General features: G+C 42.5%; 1 protein-coding gene across 2 annotated transcripts in view; it reads left to right on the top strand.

The window, feature by feature from the left end:
* The first annotated feature begins 2,767 nt into the window (after positions 1-2,767).
* The window catches only part of LOC127001937 (two pore channel protein 1-like), a 44,153-nt gene continuing 24,522 nt past the window's right edge, over positions 2,768-22,398 (top strand). The window contains exons 1-6 of one of the 2 annotated variants that reach the window (XM_050867197.1): positions 2,768-2,932; positions 6,917-7,125; positions 12,284-12,442; positions 14,771-14,899; positions 15,215-15,345; positions 17,933-18,115. In XM_050867197.1, coding sequence (XP_050723154.1) covers positions 2,833-2,932; positions 6,917-7,125; positions 12,284-12,442; positions 14,771-14,899; positions 15,215-15,345; positions 17,933-18,115 — 911 coding nt within the window. In that variant the 5' untranslated portion in view covers positions 2,768-2,832. The remainder of the gene's footprint in view (positions 2,933-6,916; positions 7,126-12,283; positions 12,443-14,770; positions 14,900-15,214; positions 15,346-17,932; positions 18,116-22,398) is intronic. The other variant, XM_050867199.1, reaches the window with a different exon arrangement.

Below are 22,398 nucleotides of genomic sequence, written 5' to 3'. Positions count from 1 at the left end.
TCAAGTTGCTTGTGATCTATATCTCTACGGCTGTGAGACATGGACAGTGAATAGCGACATGAAGAGGTGCAGTGATGCCTTTGGTAATAAGTACCTATGCAGAATCATAAGATATCATTGGAATAACTTTGTCAAGCAGCAATTACTCCCTAAGACTGATTCAAGGCCTATTACCTGCATAGTTTATGAATGTCAACTCCGGCTAAACTGGCGCGTCTCAATACCTAAGATTTGTATGATATTAAGGTTATTTGCTATTCTTGTGATCTCATTTACAATACTTATATATTTTATCATATGAATTTGTGGAATTATTATTATAATGTAAATATTGATGGCTGTGAAACATGTACCTTAGGGACTTTGACTTGCAAAAATACCATTTTATAATATTCCTGATTATACATATTTCATGCTAGAGAGAGAGAGAGAGAGAGAGAGAGAGAGAGAGAGAGAGAGAGAGAGAGAGAGAGAGAGAGAGAGAGAGAGAGAGAGACGTCTCTAGTCTTTAAAAATTAAGGTTAACTTACCATTTCCTCCATTATCTCTGCACAATAAAACGACCAGTTAGCCTTTCCACCCTTTCCAGTCAGCCACACCACCATCACCTTCGTGGAGCTTGTTGCAGTCCCTATCAATGCTCCTACTCTATCTTAATTAATTGCTCACACTTCTTAGTTCCATAATATTTCCAAAATCAGTCACAGGCCACAGACCCGGATATCAGTATACATACGCTGAATCAAATGAAATAACCCATCATTACTGGATAGTTTATTTTTGTTAGAAAAGCCATGGGAGTTTATGAAATTATAACAAAACAGAGTTACAAATACTTAGGCGCACAGATTAGCTTCAGGAAACCAGTACATGACCGAGCTGCCTGTCTCCCTCGCCTCGTCACACTGCGAACCTTGGCAAACAGGGGCCTTGGGGTTGGAATTCCAGTACTTCGCATGTTTTATATCTCTGTTGTTAGATCTTTAATAGACTATGCTGCTACAGTCCTGTGCAGCCCGTCCCAGCTGAAGCCCCTGGAACTTGTACAGAATGCGGCAATGCATATAATTCTAGGCTGCCCCAAAACCGCAAAAATTGATCAAGTCATGCGGGCTGAATTGGAACTCCCAAGCATTGCTTCCAGAATACACGAAATTACCTGCCGCTCTGTGCGCAGAATGCTTAGTCATGGCGCCATTAGTATTCAGCAGACCCTTACGGAGATCCACGCCAACCCTGGTGTCCGTGTTCGACCATATCTTCGCCGACTTTACAATTAATTGTCTACGTCATGCATTCTAGAGCCTTGCCTAGCTCTTGTGTACACCCCTTCCTATCCCACTTGGCACCCTCATCATGTTAGCATCGACGTTGAAAAGTTACCTAACCCTAAGAAGTCCTGGTTTCCTCATGTCTTACAAGATCATTTTATGTCCAAATTAACCACTTATTCTCACACTAAGGCTGTCCATGTCTATTGTGACGGGTCTGTTAGGATGAGCATGAGTAGAAAATCGTGTTCAGCGCGGCCGCGGGAGGGGGGGAGGCATGCAGTTAGCAAGTTCAGAAGAGCAGTCAGCATGAAAATATCGATAGAAGATAAAAAGAGGAGCAACATGGCGGCGGAATTTGTGAGGTAGAAGGCTGTCAGTAAGAGGAGGAGAGCTGATGTACAGCTTCTCAAGGTCGTCAGCAGCCCGCCTTGACGCGCCTATATCACAGGCTACGTGGGTTACTGAGTGTTTATATACTGAGACAGTGGCTGATCGTAAGGCTAATAACAATCTCCTGTTACCTTCTTACGGCACATTCCAACGGCTGGTGACCAAATTATGGTAAAGTATAAGGGCGTAATGGTGGGTTGGCGACACCTGTTGATGTAAACATGTGCACAAACTGTCTCTTATTTATTTTCCCAGAGTTCGCTGGCTGCTGGCTCCCTTCTGGCTGTTAGAGGAAGGTGTGCAGGTCTGACACAGTGGACGACCCGTATGGCTGTGAAATAGAAATACAAAACAGAGCGTGTGCCAGCGTTTGAAAAGCGCGGGGAAAACAGGGCCAATAATGGCGTCCAAATCTTAGGTTCCCGGGACTCTCTCTATCAAAGGATTATACTTTTGTCCAGTCTGCTGGCACCGCCCCCCAACCCTCCCATGCCACTTCACATATATCTAGACCATCCATTTCCACACTTCAACATTTTTTAATCTTTTTATTGCTTGATTTACCTCTTCATTATGTACGTTATTTATAAACGATTGATTGATTGATAGTTTATTGTTGCAAGTAAACAACAAAGGCCGGAGAAGGGAGGAACATATGCCATCCCAACCCCCAGGCAGTACATATAGTGTGATTATGCAACTATGGATGCCTGTGGAAGTAGCATGATATGGTGACTGATTGATTGATAGTTTATTGTTGCAGGTAAACAACAATTAAGGGAGAAAGGAGGAACATGCCATCCCAACCCCCAGGCAGGACAGAGTGTGATTATACAACTATTAATACATGTGTGGGTAGCACCATGAAACTAAAAAGATACAATGGTAGGAAGGAAAGCACAACAAGGGAGATAAATTAAGTATAAATCACAACCACAACCAAAAAGCTCACATAGACTACATAATACCACAACCCCAGCACAGGAGATCTGCCCTGGAATAATGGTGAGTGTAGTCAGTCGTACTTGTTTTAAATAATTTGATACGTCAAATTTTCAAGGATATAGGCCACTGGATAACTTTAGCGCTTCCTGCTCTTGTTGGGAATATCTAGCGCTGTCTGAAATTCTGCTGAGTTGTCAACACTGTGCTCGCAGTGTTGATAAACATGGAGGAGGAGGCGGCCCAGGGCCAGGGCAGGGGCGGGCGGCCAGGCAGCCTCGGCAGCCTCGGCCTCGCCAGGGGGGGCAGCAGCAGGTCGAGTCGAGGTAAGTATAGGTCTTAGGCTAAGAGTGTATTTGTGGTAGCCATCTCGCGCGAGGTAAATATTTTCAATTTATGTATTTTTTTTCTGATCGCAATGCGGTAACTTACTTTACTTACTTTACTTAGGCATTAGGGACCATATTGACAGACATAATTTAATTCACGACTCACAGCATGGGTTTATTAAAGGAAAGTCGTGCCTCACTAATCTTTATCCTTTTACAATAGAGTATACGAGGCAGCTGACAATGATGAGAGTTACGATGTAGTTTATCTTGATTTTAGTAAGACCTTCGATAAGGTACCTCACCAGAGACTGTTAAATAAAGTCAGGGCTCATGGAATAGGAAGGAAGGTTTATGAGTGGATTAGGGTGTGGATTAGCGACAGGAAACAGGGTTACCATTAACGGTAAAAAATCAGAATGGGGTAATGTTACCAGTGGGGTTCCTCAAAGTTCAGTTCTGCTTTTATTCATCATCTACATCAATGACATAGACAATGGGATAACTAGTGACATTGGTAAATTTGCAGATGACACCAAAATAGGACGCACTATTAGGACAGGGGAGGATGCTAGAGCACTCCAGGAGGACCTCAACAAACTGTCAGCTTGGTCAGAGAAATAGCAGATGAACTTTAACATCACCCCTTCTCTGGCTCTTCCATTAGTCAGTCCAAACTGGTGAACTCCCATCAGTCTGAAAGTCTTCCCAAGTAGTCCCCATCTTTAAGAAAGGTGTGCGTTCTTCCCCTCTTAATTACAGACCAATAAGTCTCACTTCAGTATCCTGCAAGTGTCTCGAGCGTATTATTGTGAACAATCTGACATCTTTTCTCGTGAGTAATAACTTATTAGATTCTAATCAGTTTGGCTTTCGTAAGGCTCACTCAGTTGATGATCAGCTCCTAACATAAGATGATGCCACCTGCTGGCTTGATCAGGGGCATATGGTCGACCTTATACTATTTGACTTTAGTAAAGTGCTTGACCTTGTTAATCATTACATTATGATCCGTAAGCACTCCCACATCGGTATAGGGGATCCCTTACTCTCTTGGATACACGGATTTCTGAATGGTAGAGTAATGAGGGTTGTGGTTGGGGGTTCTGAGAGTGATTCTACGCATGTAACTAGTGGAGTTCCCCAAGGGTCTGTCCTTGGACCAACCCTTTTTCTCATTTATATTAACTTTGTGGCTCACGGTCTGACCTGTAAATACAAAATTTTCGCTGATGATCTGAAAATATACCAAAAGATAAATAAGACTACACCTTCTCTTACATTGTTAGATATTGCTTCTGTGCAGAGAGATGTAGACCTACTGGTGTCACGTGCGGAATCGTGGGGGCTCATGGTCAACTCGGACAAAACCCGTGTTCTTAGGTTCTGCCGAGGATCTGCTCCAAATCTTGGCCCGTACTCTGACTACTATATTAGAGGAAATCCTTTACAGTTTGTGCAGTCTGCATCAGATTTAGGGGTTCAAGTTGATACTTCATTGAAGTTTCATCTCCACATACGCTCTCTTGCAAATAAAGCAGCAGGAATTTCGTCGAATTTACTTAAGAGCACAGTTAACCGTGAGCCTGAGTTTATGAAATCTCTTCTCACCTCTCATATCCGTCCTGTGCTGGAATTTTGTTCAGTTGTATGGCACACAGGGTATGTAGGTGATATTGACATGCTTGAGAGAGTCCAACGACAATGGACCAAGGAGATTGTTAGACTTTCGCATCTTGACTATGCCTCCCGACTGGATGCCTTGGGTCTCTTTTCTGTGCATGGCAGACTGCTTAGAGCTGACATAGTCAAGGTCTGGAAGATTCTCAATGGCCTCTCTCCTGTGCAACCCTCTGAGTTATTTTCCCTCCAGACATCATCTAGAACCCGTGGAAATTCACACAGAATATTTCTACCCCACAGCAACACAGAAATACGTAGGCGATACTTCTCAGTCCGAGTGATTGCTTTGTGGAATAGCCTGCCAGACACAGTTATCCTGTCAACATCCTTAACTGTATTTAAGAGAAAACTAGCAGAGTACCTTGGTCAAAGGCTATACGAATTTTAACCCCTACATACTAATACCAATGTATTCTCATATATAATTTCATATGATCTCATTTTTAACTATAGTTCCTAAACACTCTGGTCAAAGAACATATCAACTCTAAATTACTTTATTTTACTTACAGCAATATAAATATAAATACTTATTTCACTTATATACATATAAGTCATTATATTTTATAACTAGTCTTTACTTAGTGCAATCAACACACATTCCAGCAGCGGCTTAATAGTTTTAGTGTTAAGAGTAATTACACAAATATGCATTCTGCTGGCGTGTTGGCACTTGTGGGGTTCCCTTCTCGTGGAACCCGTCTAGGTAAGATGTCTAGGTAAGACCAAGTGTAGTGTACTAAGTGTAGGAACATGCAACCCATTACACAGGTATAGTTTAGACTCCACAGCGATAGGCAGATCAGAGTGTGAAAGGGACTTGGGAGTGTTAGTGAACTCTGACCTAAGACTAAGGAAGCAATGTATTAGTGCGAGGAAAGGGGCTGACGGGTATTAGGCTTTATTAACAGGACGGTAACCAATAAAAGTGCAGAGGTCATCCTCCAACTCTATTTAGCATTAGTTAGGCCACACTTAGATTATGCTGTCCAGTTTTGGTGCCCACACTACAGAATGGATATCAATTTGCTAGAATCAGTTCAGAGGAAGATGACCAAGATGATTCAGGGACTGAGGAACTTCCCATATCAAGATAGACTGAAACATCTCAACTTACATTCACTAGAAAGACGAAGACTGTGGGAAGATCTGATAGAAGTGTTCTGGTGTGCGATCTTTGTGTTTTCAGCACTACATTGTGCATTCTTTGTGCTTTAGCAATGTCTCCCAGAAAGATGGTTAAAAGGGATGGTGCTGGAAAGAAGAAAACAGGAATGGCAGATACTATGCTTGCAACAGCAGGAACAGTGTGTGAGCCTCATCGGCTTCTATGCCCTCCTGGATGTGACTGCCTCCCGTTCGCCCTCCATCTCGGACGATACGTCGGGTTAGCTTCATGTTGATGGTTGAACATAGTTTCGGTATCTCAAGAATAGGGAAACTGCGGCTGCTAAACCCCGGTGCAAAGCCTACACCTCAAGCGTAGTTAGCGGTTGTGGGAGTCTCCGTAACAACCATAACACATTGATTTGTGTTTTATATTTTTTGTTATTGCTATTTGTTAGTAAAATTACTTTTATTCTGTATAAAATAACAAAAAAAAAAATTGGAAATATATTTTGGGATATGGGACGCATTAACCCTTTCACGCACCAAAAGTTTAATAAGTTTCTCTTTCCACTGCGACATGCGTCTGGGGCTCCCTAAGGGGCCTCGCAGAATGGCCTGACCATGCGGCGAAATTTTTTTCATGTTATCAATTTCACCCACGAGTAATGTTTTCCTGGCATTATTATATATCGTTGGTTTTGGAAGAGATTATTCTGCCTTATGAAAGAAAAAAATATCAAGAAATGCAAATAAATAGTGAAGTTTACCGACTCCGAAAAAAGCAAATGATTAAATATAAATAAGAAATGCTTACGTTCACCACCTCGTAGCTCGAAACTTCCTGAGTTGACTTTTTGTGGTTTATATGCCAATAAAAGTGGAGTTTTATGAGGATTCCAACGCTATCATTGGAATTTTCATACTACCAGTAGTTATTGAGAAAATGGAGGAAAACTGTATTTTTCTATCTATTCTGTTCTCTCCAGTAGGAGAAACAGCTCAAGGGCAGCAAACAAAACACAACGGGCAGGTCAAGGCAGTCAAAACAGAAGTCAGTTTTGCTATCATGTTGATAGCAATTTCTTCATCTTTTTCTAATCCTTAGTATGACTCCTTCACCGTAAAAGAAACCCTTCAACTATTTCATGTGTATCTCCTATATGTACTACCTCTGTCTCCCAATTGCAGCCTCCACTTCCACCTCCTGCACAGCCTCCACCTCCACATACTCCACTGATGAACGGACAGATGACACTCTCAACCAGTATTCCATCACAAACATCCCCTCAGAGGCTGAGGGTGCCTACCCCCAGCACCAGAGTCAAGGGCACACCGCTCCAGATACGATAGCTAGCAGCTGGGCTATGAACTATCATGAGGCTGCCATCTTTTTGGAGGTAGTAGCTCTTTTGTTGACTCATGGTTTTACTTCACTTTCATGTGAAGTCTGCACAGATCCTTTCTTACTTGATTTTTATGTCTCATAGCAATGAAGATGTTTATAAATTGTTGTGATGGATAAGAATGTCCAGTGTTAATATTAAGTTGTTAAATGCAAAGAATTTCCTTAAACAATATGCTGCATAGGTCAGTTTTTGTGGCATAACAAATTTCCAACATGAACTACACTTCACCAGTAAAAGAGCTATAAGGGCACTCAACATGTTTATAGTAGGAGCAAGATATACTGCCAAGATATACAGTATTGCTTCATCTGAAGACTAATTTCGAAATTATTTTAAGGAATATAGTTCCAGACTATTATACTCCTTGGTGAAATGATTAGCATGCCTAGCTGTTGAATCTATGGGTCCAGGTTCAAATCCCAGCCCAGGCATTCAGTGTTCAGCTCATTCAGCTCTTCATACTCCCTTTGGGCTGGTCGATGAATTGGTACCTGGGGAAACCTAGAGAAGGTAAACTGTGGTAACCGGATGTCACACTGTCCCTTTGTTGTGGGGTATTTGGTTCTTACCCACCACATGCTCAAGGGCCAGTGCGATGGAGATGAGTGTCAAGGCCACATACATCTATAGCATAGGCCCCCAAGTACCATTTCAGATTGGATGAAGGATTTTTTTAATAAGGAAAAAGTCTGTCTGTCTATATCTCCAATGCCCTGTTCCCACAAAGAGGTGGCCATGGCAGAAACATCTCCATCTTTCTCAGTTGTGGCACTCCCTATCAGCATATTCAATAACTTGCCTACCAACTCTAATACTCATTCACTCTACTGATCCATTTCACTGGCGATCTCCTGTGACACCCACTCTTTCAATCCTGTCCCCATAAAATCTCTACAAAGTCATCCTCATTTATTCTCATCACATATCCAAACCTTGAGCACCATGCTTCACTAGTTCAACCACTTCACAATGCAGTCCCTTCCACGTTACACCATGACATATTTTCATTACTTTCCTCATCCCATAATGATGTAATTGCTCATTTCCACTGCACATATCCATCTTGTTGTGCTACATTTCATGTCCATGTCTTCTGTATATGACAGAGCTTGGAGGATAATTCTATTTCTCATACTCTTATTGAACCCCATGCTCACACTTCTTCCTTTCATATTTCTCTCCAGTGCACCTATTACCTGTCAGTCTTTCACTGCCTCCTCCCTCACCTTTCCCTCCATGCTTACATAGAGGCAGTGTGCTGGTGCTGCGTCCAGGAGAACTCTGGTTTGAGTCCTGCCTGCCGCCACAGGTGGGATTTTTCAGTCACTGCTGAGGGGCCTAAGATGACCCACATGCTTTCCTGAAGACCACCTATCAACCCGGACTCTAGATTCTCTCTAAAGAGAGGATCAAAGATGAGTTTCAGAGGGCAGCATGAGCCAAGCAAGATGGGGCCTCTATTAACACCTGCCTGCGGCATAACAGGCTGGGGCCAACCATCAGGCACTGCCAAGAAAGCCTACTGGTTCCCAAGGCAAAAAATAAAAATAAATAAATAAATAAATAAATAAAAATAAATAAATAAATAAAGTAAAATAAATAAAATAAAATAAATAAATAAATAAATAGACCCAATCACATCTCCATCATCTCTTTCCCAGTCTAGATCTTAACAATCTGCCATGCTGTCTGGCTTAACTCTATAGCTTTGCAAAATCAATAGTCTGCTCTCTTGACTTCTCCTATACCATGACTTTACTCCTGCCAGTATTTACTTTCAAACAACACTATCATCTACAAAAAGACCCATCACCAAAGACTGCTCCATACCTCTCACTTTCAGTCTTGGGCCTAACTCTTCTCCCCTAGCTTTGTTTTTCAAATCCATCCATCCATATACACATTGAACAGCCATGGTGCCATCACACACCCCTGTTGTGAGTCCACACCAACACAAAAACTCTCACATAGTTCCCTTATGTGCCCTTATGGAAAGACCATCCTTATAAAAAGCCTGTCCTTTCAAAATATGCCTTACTCATCCATAAATCTGTGTAGCATACATTTGAAGCATTTAATCGTATTTCACTAACTGCACATCTCAATTTGTTCCATTTATCCAGTGCCCTATTTTTAAATATAAACCAGTTTTTGCCTATCTCTTCCTCACCGAAACACAGGTTTCTGAGGCTACTGACAGCAATCTCTACTCTGTTCCCTCCTACTATCTCTATCCTAAATTTCAATCCAAAGCTGGATTTTGCGCCTACGTGCGCAACAACATCACTTGCTCTCGTGCCCACGACCTTGATTCTTCAGAATTTTCCACCGTCTGGCTAAGACTTCATTGTCATTCTATTACTAAATACATCCGTGCTGTTTACCTCTCACCTAACTCTACTAACTATGTAAAATTCTTTGACTATTTGAACTCTAAAGTGGAGCACATCTTGACCCACTCTCCCTTCGCTGAAATCTCCATCCTAGGAGATTTCAATGTTCACCACCAGCTTTGGCTTTCATCCTCTTTCACTGACCAGCCTGGTGAACAAGCCTACAACTTTGCTATCTTCAACGACCTAGAGCAGTTGGTCCAGCACCCTACACGTATTCCTGACCGTCTTGGAGACAGGCCCAACATTCTAGACCTTTTCCTTACCTCAAACCCTTCTGCTTATTCTGTCAAACTGTTCTCTCCGTTGGGCTCCTCTGATCACAATCTTATTTCTGTATCCTGTCCTATCGCTCCTGTACACCCTCTTGACCCACCGAAGAGGCGATGCTTCTGGCATTTTGCTTCAGCTCGGTGGGACGACCTGAGGATGTACTTCTCCGATTTCCTGTGGAATGATTACTGCTTCCAGGATGGAGACCCCTCTGTGTGTGCTCAGCGCATCACAGAGGTGATTGTCTCTGGAATGGAGGCATACATTCCATGTACTTTCTCTACTCCTCACGCTAAAAAGCCTTGGTTTAATCACGCTTGTTCTCGTGCTGTCAATGATAGAGAGGCAGCTCACAAAAGGTACCAGAGCCTTCAAATTAATGCTAACTACGAACATTACATTTCTGCCCGGAATCGTGCCAAATCTATTCTCCGACTAACCAAAAACTCTTTCATTAATAGAAAATGCCAAAACCTTGCTTTCTCTAATTCTTCCTGTGACTTCTGGCATCTAGCCAAAAACATCTCCAACTTCACTTCTTCATCTTTCCCTCCACTCCTCAGTCCTGACGGCAACACTGCCGTCTCATCTATCTCTAAGGCTGAACTCTCCTCTCAAACTTTTTCTAAAAACTCCACTCTGGACGATTCTGGGCATATTCCTCCTACTCATCCCCCCTCTGACTCTTTTATGCCTGTTATAAAGATTCTTCAAAATGATGTTTTCTATGCCCTCTCTGGCCTCAATCCTCAGAAGGCTTATGGACCTGATGGAGTGCCTCCTATTGTCCTTAGAAACTGTGCCTCCGTGCTGTCACCCTGCCTGGTCAAACTCTTTCGCCTCTGCCTGTCAACATCTACCTTTCCTTCCTGCTGGAAGTATGCCTTCATACAGCCTGTGCCTAAGAAGGGTGACCGTTCCAATCCCTCAAACTACCGTCCTGTAGCTCTACTTTCTTGTCTATCTAAAGCTTTTGAATCAATCCTTAACTGGAAGATTCAAAAGCACCTTTCCACTTCTGACCTTCTATCTGATCGCCAGTATGGGTTCCGCAAGGGGCGTTCTACTGGTGATCTCCTTGCCTTCCTAACTGACTCTTGGTCATCCTCTCTTAGCCGTTTCGGTGAAACCTTTGCTATTGCGCTGGACATATCAAAAGCTTTTGATAGGGTCTGGCACAAATCTTTGCTTTCCAAACTACCCTCCTACGGTTTCTATCCTTCTCTCTGTACCTTTATCTCCAGTTTCCTTTCTCACCGTTCTATTTCTGCCGTGGTAGACGGTCACTGTTCTTCCCCTAAACCTATTAACAGTGGTGTCCCACAGGGTTCTGTCCTATCTCCCACTCTCTGTTGTTCATTGATGATCTTCTTTCCAAAACGAACTGTCCTATCCATTCTTACGCCAGTGACTCCACTCTGCATTACTCAACTTCTTTTAATAGAAGACCCACCATACAGGAACTTAATGATTCAAGGCTGGAGGCAACAGAATGCTTAGCCTCAGACCTTACTATTATTTCCGATTGGGGCAAGAGGAACCTGGTGTCCTTCAACGCCTCAAAAACACAGTTTCTCCACCTGTCTACTCGACACAATCTTCCAAACACCTATCCACTATTCTTTGACAACACTCAGCTATCACCTTCCTCAACACTAAACATCCTCGGTCCATCCTTAACTCAAAATCTCAACTGGAAACTTCATATCTCATCTCTTACTAAATCAGCTTCCTCGAGGCTGGGCGTTCTGTACCGTCTCCGCCAGTTCTTATCCCCCGCACAGCTGCTATCCATTTACAGGGGCCTTGTCTGCCCTCGTATGGAGTATGCATCTCATGTGTGGGGAGGGGTCTACTCACACAGCTCTCCTTGGCAGAGTGGAGTCAAAGGCTCTTCATCTCATCAGCTCTCCTCCTCATACTGATAGTCTTTTTACCTCTCAAATTCCGCCGCCATGTTGCCGCTTTTTCTATCTCCTATCAATATTTTCATGCTGACTGCCCTTCTGAACTTGCTAACTGCATGCCTACCCTCCTCCCACGGCCCCGCTGCACACGACTTTCTACTCATGCTCATCCCTATACTGTCCAAACCCCTTATGCAAGAGTCAACCAGCATCTTCACTCCTTCATCCCTCACGCTGGTAAACTCTGGAACAACCTTCTTTCATCTGTATTTCCTCCTGCCTACGACTTGAACTCTTTCAAGAGGAGGGTATCAGGACACCTCTCCTCCTGAAATTGACCTCTTGTTTTGGACACTCCTTTGACCTCTGTTCGGGAGGAGTGAGTAGCGGGCTTTTTTGTTTATTTTTTTTATATGCCCTTGAACTGTCTCCTTAGCTGTAAAAAAAAATAATCTCCTTGAGCCTGAATATACTCATCTTGTACCCACTGCAGTGAGTCATAAAAGGGAGGGAAATCACAGAAAGCAAAGTGAAAGAACCAGCCAATAATACTATTTTATGATGCTGTGTTAACAGGAGGGAGAGAACAATGACAAGTTCAACAGCCACCCCAGGGACCGTGCTGCCCTGCCTGCGTACTTAGTGACTCACAACCACTGGTTCTATTCACTTGATTTGTTTGCTGCCCTGCTCCTCCTCTCCCTTGCCACCATTGAGCAGCCTGCTGTTTTTCCGGTAAGTTTTTAATTTTATCAAATTGCCATTCATGATCTGTAATGTTTGATAAAGGTACTTCACACTCTTGTATTAAAGCCAGATTTATCAATTATTTTTAGGGAAAGTTTAGAGGTTGACTTCTACATGAATGCAGCCTTCATAGGAGGCTCAATTTATTCCTCATCTAACATATCAAAGACTTGGATGGGGCTGACTCTTACACAAGTGTTCAGTGTGCAGTCGGCCCTCTATTTGATGTGAGACAGGTACCAAAAAATTCCTGTTAAATGGAATTCAGTCATAATGGAGTTATTTTAATGGAAATTATTTGGGACTAGGTGGTACTTTGTATCAGTAAGGGAGTCAGCTCAAGGCCAGTGTCAACTGCAGACTTTAGTACGTCTCTTTATGCTAAAGCTTGTTTAGTGTCATTGGGTCACACAGGCCAGTGTTGTCCAACCTGCGTGACCCTTAATTTGAGTAATTTGGGGGCTGTGGTGACATGTGGCAATCCACTTTACATGACCCAGGTTTAAAATCTGGTCAGTTTAGTTTGTCCTCTTTCTCTCTTGTGTCTTGTGTCGGGTGTTTCTCAGCTCTCTGCAACCTGCTGGTATTGAACTGGAGTTTGCAGGTGTTGTGATAGTGTGCACCTCTTCCTCTCAGTGTACTTTCAATCCCGTTGCCATCATCCGGTCTGACTGGGTCGAAATTCATAGGCATCTGGTTGAGGGAATAAAACCTGGGGATATTCTACGCCAGTGACTGTAACCGTCATCGGATAGTGATGCGGGATTTGACTTCGGTGAGATGAGATTTTCATTCTTGTCCTGTTGACAAAGGCAACACTTAGACCAGTTGGTTTGCCAGTTTTTCTTGAGAGAATGTGCATCTCCTGCCATTTCAGGGTCGAGTGTTGATCTTTTCACCACTCTGTGGGAAAAAGCACAACAAATATTGCTTGCATGGTAAATTGATTGGCAATAATGAAATTGCCACACCACAAACCATAGAGGTCAACACCAAGATGATGAAAATTGGTGCATTACATCCTTGACCAAATGGCCGCCATCTTGGATTTTCCCATGGCTAATCGGGCAAAATTAACAAGTATGCAGAGGTCTACCATTGTGCCAAATTTAGTGCTTGTATCATCAGTTGCACGATATGGGTGAAAATCTGCTATTATCCACTCCACTACTAGCCATCTGCCAATAAGTCTTCAGGAAAGAAAGATTGAGTCACCAAGAAGCTGGTGCCACGGTCATGCTCCCAATTCATTTAGGGATTCAGTCTCTTGCCTGATGCACGCTTGGGCTTTGTGTATGTTATTTTGTTTATTCTACATTTTCATCACTTGTTTATTTGTTTGACTGACTGGCCTCACTACCACATGAAGTGTTTTTTTTAATTATGGCCTTAATATAAGTTGCATCGTAGGGAAGGTAACTGTGTCATATGGAAAATGTGTCCTAAATTTAGGTCTCACATTATAAGATCCTTAAGGAGATGTACTAAATGGAGGGTCTCCTCTACATGCATCTATTGTGCCTTGAGGTGGGAATGGTATAACTTGAGCCACATTTAAGGGGTAGAGTTAAAAAATCAATCAAAGTCTGATAAATGAAAAAAATTAGTGTCAGACAATTATTATAATCATACGTCTAAGAGTATTTAACCTGGCAGCAGCGACGGGCCAAATTTGTGGCTTTACCGTGTAGCAGTGACAGGCCAAATTTGTGGCTTTACCGTGTAGCAGCGATGGGCCAAATTTGTGGCTTTACCGTGTAGCAGTGACTGGCCAAATTTGTGTCTTTACCGTGTAGCAGTGACAGGCCAGATTTGTGGCTTTACCGTGTAGCAGTGACTGGCCAAACTTGTGCCATGATATACACCCCCCAAAATAGATGATACATAATCTGATCACAAATGCTTTGATATATATTATGAAACGGTTTGTGTGAGGGGTGATTTTTTTCTCATTTTTCTCGCTTGGAGGGACCATTAAGAAACATGATCCCCGCTGCTACCAGGTTAAATAACTTGTTTATGTGTATTCTTATAAATAAAATAATTCATTACCTAAGTTCAAATAAAAGAGAAATACATTGACCTTCGAGTCACTCAGTAGGGGCATATGCCAAAGGGGCTCATCGCCTTGCCAACCCTACAGTGCCAACCCCAGTGGTCTCTTTAAGCAAGTCTCCATGATGGCCTCCTTCCCATCTCTAGTCCCACATGGCAGGATCCTTTGCTTTGGAATAATTAAGGAACTGCTTTAGTGTTTCCAGATTAGTTTGAAAAAAAATGTTTCCTCTCTCCATCCCTGTCTTTTTCCTCATCCAGGGGGTTCCAGTAGGAGTTCATGCCTCTGTTGAGCTCTTTGGACTGTTCCTGATCGGCATTTCCATTGTGATGCAGTTGCGCTGGCTGGGACCACGCACCTTTCTCACCCACAAGCGATCTGTTGTTAAGGTGTGGATTTGTGCTCCTTTTTGTTGCCAATTCCTATGTTATATCATTCTGTAACCTGTGTTAAGAAATCAGGTGCAAAATTATTCTGCCTATGCAATCATACAAAGAAATACCTTTTAAGTCATCTACTGATAGTTGAAAAAGAAAAGAAAAGTGAAAGTAAATTGCAGGGTGAATGTGAATGGACTTTAGCTTCCATTGTAGATGATCACTTGAATTGTGCTGCTCACCAAACTATAGCTCATCTTCAGCTAAAGTGGCTATTTGGGTCTTAACTTTTCTTCTGGCTCAGTGTATCATTAACTTCCATTGCAGCTGGTAACTTGGATTGTGATGCTCATTGATGCCATAGTTGTAATAATAAAGAACAAGACGCACTTTCGTGTAACCCGAGCCCTTCGCCCAATCTTCCTGGTGGACAGCAGATACCTTGGGGGAGTACGCAGGTGAGTGCTTTTTTTTATGTTAATAGAGACTAAAGCCTGAGCATAGGCAAACACACAAAAAGAACTGCCCACAAATTGCTGCTTCTGTGAAGAGAACAGAATAATATCAGAAAAGATTTGCTCAAAAACAATGATCAATGTTTAACTCCAGCGTTGTCATCCTTGCAAAGCAGGAATGACGGGGTGTTAGCTGATGAACCTAGAGTAATTATTTTTATTTGAGACTTCTGGTGCAGTAAGGGCATAAGTGACATTTTTTTCATTCAAGAAAGGAAGCATTAAAGATTGGATTACATGCAACTGTAAGTGTTTTTGGAACCAACTGCATGTTGACTGTTTAACTGTTTACTAGACCTTATGTAGATTTACAGAAGGGAAAAAAGTGATGCTCTCTAGGAGAAAGGAAACCATGCTCAATTATGCCGTGTTGGCAACTGTGGCTTGGTGCTGGTGGCACTCATCCCCTTACCAAGGTGTGTGTTTCATTATATAATTCTCCTTCCCCAAGACTTACAGGTTCCTATAGTACATCCTAGGTGAGTAGTGGTTCCCTTTAGTAGGAACCACAGGAATGAGGTGGTGTTAGCTGATAAAGTTGGGAGTAATAATTCCCATTAACCCCACCCTGGCAGGAGGGAGGAAAGGTGTACCATCAAATAAAATACAGTCATCCCTCAAATAGTATGGGGGTTAGGGACCCAGGACCCCCGTACTATTCGAAAATCCATATAAAATTAGTGCCCCCCTAGAAACACTCCTGGGCTGCGTTTGAGAGAGGGAATCGTGACTCTCAAAACGTCCCGAGTGCTCTCAAATGCGTGACACGGCAGCACGAGTTGCCAACTCGGCACGTCTGCTGGCTCCCGGCCTTGAGAGGTGGAGCGTCTTCGTGTTGTGATGACGTCATCGGCAAATGTGGCGGCCCAAACAAACACATATAAGTGTTTCCATTGCATTTCACCTCTCTGTGCCACCATAACCACTGCAGCTTCCTTTTCATCTTCTGTTGTAAGGAGTTCATCAGCCAGGACAGCTAGAATGCATGTTAAATGTCGCCAGGAAAATCAGCGTATGCCATTTTGGTGCAAGTGAGACGCCGTTACCATAGCAACGACGAGGCTTAAAAGCACGGCCTTTATCTCCACTCTGCAGCGCTCTTGGAGCACTGGCAGTTACTGCAGCAAGAATTTCTTTTACACTATGATTGTTACAGCGAACACTGCTCTCATTCACGTGGTGTGCTCTCCCTACCGCAATGTAACTTATCCCAAAACGTAACTTCTCCTAAATCTGAATTCTTCTGCAAGGTGAACATCTTTCTCGAATGCTTACGAGTGCTGTCAGCAGGTGTTTTGGCTGAACAGTGATGCCACTCACGCCATGGCTACTTGGTGCGATGAGCGGGAAATTTAAAAATATTACAAAAATTCTTCCATGACAATCCGTATAAAACCGAAACTGTACTATACCAAACCGTACCATTTGAGGGACGACTGTATATATATATATATATATATATATATATATATATATATATATATATATATATATATATATATATATATATATATATATATATATATATATATATATATATATATAATATATATATATACTGCTGCAAGTAGTCCATATGAATATGTATACTGTAGTTTTCCCACACTTGACTCATTGCAGACTGACATCTATATATGTCATGCCCCAAGAGCTGTATTTTCTCTTTTTCTATTATCCAACACGACCTCTGCGTGTATCAAAACACACGAGAAATTAATCAAGACCAGGAGAGGGTATTCGCCAGCTGCCTGGGATTGAACCCGCGACCAGCGTGACGAGAGAGCCACTCCCTATCGAGTCGGCCAAAGAGGTACCCCACTGGCTAAGTGGGTTATGGGAGGCTTGTTCATCAGGCTTAGTTGCCGCACTACATATATAGACCCTGTTGCAAAGTGAAAGCTACATATGAATCTCTATAAAGATGTTTTCTATAATTCTTGCCATAAATGAGTTATAATATGTATATGCATGTGAAAGAGTCAGTCTCTCATACTCATTGCTGTGGCAATGCAAAGGACTTGTAACCTGGTTGTGGTTTCCCTCCCTTTCTCCATTTATTTTTTTTTATTTTATTTTTTTATTTTTTATGTATCTGAAGTATTCATTTCCTCAAGTCAAAGCTGCATCTTTAGGTAATAATGCTCAGAGGATGACTGACAAATTAAAGCGGTTCCCAATTAAAGGAGCAACCCTAAGATGCCAAATACCAAATTATATGAATAATTGTGTGAATAAGAAGAGTGTTTATATATAAATCTTTTTACAAACTAGCGTAGTCACATGAGGGTGAAGCTCTACATATACACGTACTGCCAAATAGCCCCACTTATGAAGAGTCTATATATAGAACCTCTGCTGGGAAGGGGTTAAGCTGTATTATTGCCTCTTCCCATGGTTTCCAGATTACTATGGCAGATCCAAGGTGCCTTCCTGTGATAGGATCCAAAGCAGAGATCAGGTAATGTTAGTTGATTAACCAGGAGAAGCAATCATCTCCATTTATATTATTACTCGATCCCATGGTTTCCAGGTTCCTACGGCAGATCCTACAGTCAGTGCCTCCCATTCTGGAAGTGCTAACCATCCTGTTCTTCATCCTGATAATTTTTGCTACCCTCGGGTTCTACCTCTTCAGCCCCAACCAGAAGGACCCTTATTTCTCCACCTTTCGCCAGTCCTTTGTATCCCTCTATGTCCTCCTCACCACTGCCAAGTAAGCCATTGCACCATAAGAGTTTTGACCACAGAGGAGATAGGGTATGTTTGCCAATTTGTACACATCATGACAGTCAGTACTCATATCAGAAAAAATAACAATAAAAAGTTTAGCTGAGGCAAAAAAAATGTCACAATGCAAGATTAACCCATGTGCTTTGGAGTAGAGGATAATTGTCATCCTCCCAGTGCATGGGCAGTGTTGATGAATTTCCCAATATAAGGTGATTTACATCATTACCGTTTATCGTTTACCGTTGATGAGGTTTCAGGCCCTGCTCTGCCGCTGATGCAGTGCTCTTCGAGGGCCGTCAACAATTTCAACGTTAGCCTCAATAATAGTCTTCGATGCACTTATTCTCAAACATCGTAGTTAGTGAGTGTCTTAATTTCTTTCACGAATAATATCACATATAACAATTAGTTCAGTGTTCATGTCTGCTATTTTCATTATAGTATCACAATTAAATATCCAACAATTATTTCCAGCACACTGAACATTCATCACACACAATTTATCTTTGAGTACAGACACTAATTAATAGCCATGATCGGTCATGTTACGAATTCTCTCAATTTCAGTCTGGAGAACCACACAACACTGGTCATTCGCTGAGTGGTTGATTTCAGGCTTCTTGTACCTCACACAATTTATGCATTTCTTCTCAGCCATGGTGCACTCCTGTGATTTATGATTGCCAGTGCATTTGAAACAATTTGGGGCGTCTCCATTGGTCTTGGCAGTACAGTTGGCCTCAAGATGGCCATATCTCTGACAATGATAGCATATAATTGCATGGTATCTGTCTCTCACTGTGTATATTCCCCATTCTAATTTTAACTTGTGATTCTTGTGAATCAGCTCTCTCACAGTTGGGTCACACCTCATTATGTAGTGCATTGTGCCACCAGCTGCAGGCTTACTGAAAATCAGCTCAATCTTATTCTCGACATCCTCAATTGTGTGTAAGAACTCATTGCGGTCTAAATGGTCTCCTTTATCTTTTCCTTGGCCTCTTTATGCACATTGCATATCATGATCTTTGGTTTCATCTTTCCAACACTCTTGGTACTAATTTGCTCAACAGACTCCAGTTTTTGAGCAGCCTCAGCCCTTGTGTTCTCATTATCAAAGTTCATGACAATGTTACCTCTGTTTGTAAATCTTGAGTCAGTTATTTGAATGCCATTCAATGCCTGGGAGACTTCATCCTTCATGTCTGTTGCTTTCTTTTCCTGGGTAGAAGCTTTTACAACTAAGAGATTCTTCTTGACTTTCTTGCCTCTCTTTGCCACCTCAGCCCAGCTGGATTCAGCATGCTCAGCACATTTAAGCGTGTCAATAGCTGATCCCAGCTCCTCCTGCACCTTCACAGCCCTTGATTCAACACCTCCGCTCAGCACCACGGTCACTGACTCACTCACCCTATGGCGTTTTCAAATATCATTATCCATTATCATCAGCATCTTCAGCTGAAACTACCATCTTTGCTGGGGTCAAAGACACACCACCGTCAAAGACACACCGCCATTGTGGATGCACCGGCATTGAAGACACCCAGTCATTTAAGACTCACTCCATTTATAAGTGCTATACAGTAAAACCCCAAGTAACCAGCGACCATGGGAACTCAAAGGTGCTGGATAAGCGTAAATTCTGGATCCCTAGAGTATGTTCCCAAAGTTCCGAATGAAACTTCATCGAGCCGAACATGTGTACACAGGTACTATACGCTCGGAAATGCATCTCCTAACTATAAGTTCAGGTACCTCTCAGTTTAAGCAAGTATTGTGTTCCTGGTGGGATCGCTTAATGAGAACAATTTTCCAGGACCGTAGTGTTATGTGTTACGCACCGACCCTGGTGCCCTGTGCCTTATTGAACAGAATCAGAATCACAGTTAAATCTGTTAATGTGTGTGTGTGTGTGTGTGTGTGTGTGTGTGTATTTACCTAGTTGTGACATACGGGAAAAGAGCTGTGCTCGCGCTGTCCCGTCTCCATATCCACTCTTATCCAATTTTTCCTTAAAATCATAAATGTTTCTCGTACAAACCACCTCCTCCTCCAGTCTATTCCATAGCACTGTGTGTGTGTGTGTGTGTGTGTGTGTGTGTGTGTGTGTGTGTGTGTGTTTACCTATTTATACTTACCTACGACATCTATGACATCTACATTTTCTGGGTTGCCAGTCTCTGATTTTCGTTGTCCATTTGTTATCACTTATAAACATGATATGGCCTGCCCAAGTCTATTTTTTCCTTCCTTTAGTCTTTATTTGTCACCTAATCCATAATATTTGCTCTGCTTTACTCGGTATTTTTCTCTGCTTGCTGCTTTGTGGTCTTTTTAGCTTTCTAAATCTCTCTTGTAGTGCCAAGTTCTTGGCCTGTATGTTAGGAGTGGCAGGATGCACGCTGATTGCACGTCTTTTTCTTCCAGGATAAGTGGCATTTGCTTTTCATGATGTTGCCATATTTACCATGTTTACTCTTTAGAGGGATGCTACAATTCACGAGTAGACTAGCCACCTCCCTCCACTTTAACCACGCTGCCGCTACTCTCGCTCTCGCTGTCCTCCCCACTCCCGCCTCACAGTCCAGAACATCTCCCAAATAACAGAAATGTTCTACCTCATCCAGCTTTCCTCCATTCACCTCTAGTTCATCCCTCTCAGTTTCTTGTCCTTGCTGTCTCCTTATGCAAGCTGGGCATGTAAAATTCTGCACTCCTCTTACATTTCTGAGGCCTGAGCATCTAAGGTGGCACCACTGCCTGCAACATGTGCACAAGACTGAATTTACACCTACTCCCTGCTCACAGCATCCACATGGATATTTTCCCGATTTAATCTTTTCTCTTGCTTGTTTTCCAGTCACCATGTACTTTGTTTTTTCAATATTAATTTTCAAACCTCTCTCCTTCATGCCGTCCTTCCATTTATTAAACTTTTCTTTCACTTCTTCTGTCTCTGCATTTACTACCAAGTCATCTGCATACAGCAGCTCCCATGGTGCCTCTTCTCTCGCTTCCTTTTTTGCCTCCTCCATTACTGTTATAAACAGGAGCGGGCTAAGGGCAGATCCCTGGTGAACCCACACTCCAATTTCGAACTCCTCTGATGTTCCCACCACTGTTTACATTCTCGATTTTGTTCCTTCATATAGTCCCATCACCGATGCAACCAATCTTTCTGGTACTCTTTGCCTTCTCAATGCCCATCTTATAATTTCCCTTGGTACTCTGTCAAATGCCTTCTCTAGATCTACAAAAATATGATGCAATCTCCTCCTCTTCTCCATAAACCTTTCCTGAAGCCCTCTCATAGTATATATTGCTTCAATTGTTGATCTCCCGGGGCAAAAGCCAAACTGACATTTATCAATTCTTATTATCCTTCTCAGCCTCTTCTCCAGGACTTTTTCATATACCTTCATGCCATGCTCCAGCAACCTTATCCCCCTACAGTTACCACATTTCAAAGCATCTCCTTTCCCTTTAAAAATGGGTATAGTGTAGCTTCCTTTCCAGTCTTCTGGTATCCCTCCCTTTTTTAACCCCTTTTAGGACCAGAGGCGGCTACAGCCACTTTACCGAGCGAGGAACAGATTACCACCGCTGCTGGTCCTGGAGGGGTTAATACATCGTTTAACACTCTTGTTAATTCCACCACTCCTTCCTTTCCTGCTGCTTTTATTAAATCTACTGTTAGCCCTGAAGGTCCTGCTGCTCTACCATTTTTCATTTCCTTAAGTGCTTCTTTTACTTCCTCTTCCATAATTTTTTCTTGTGGGCCTTCTACTTTTTCAGTTTCATTTTACGTATACAGGTAACTCTTGATTTACGTGAGTATTGTGTCCTTGAAGAGGTCGCATAAATCAAAAACAATGTAAATCAAACAAGACGTAGGTTTCTATCGAAAAATAAATATTCACTTCATTCAGTGGACAGAGAGAGAGAGAGAGAGAGAGAGAGAGAGAGAGAGAGAGAGAGTATCCACATCACCGAGATATCCACTTAGGCACTCAGTCTCAGCCTCACTCATGTGAGGAAGAAATGAGAGACACCATGAGCGACTGGCTAGTACTGGTACCGGTACCGTACGTACCGTATAGCTGGTACCATTAGTACCGGTACTGGTACCGGTACCTGCCCACCCCTATTGTTGAGTAGCGTGGGTATTGTATTGTTGTTCAAGTGGTGCGCGGGAAAAACTGAGCTCAGCTGTGTGGCCGCTGTACCGTGTGAGTCCAGTTGCGTGAGACATCTGATGGCCACTCC

Source organism: Eriocheir sinensis, chromosome 22 (assembly GCF_024679095.1).
Source record: "Eriocheir sinensis breed Jianghai 21 chromosome 22, ASM2467909v1, whole genome shotgun sequence".
Lineage (NCBI taxonomy): Eukaryota > Metazoa > Arthropoda > Malacostraca > Decapoda > Varunidae > Eriocheir > Eriocheir sinensis.
Note: the sequence above shows the minus strand (reverse complement) of the source record. Positions and strands in the feature narration are given on the sequence as shown.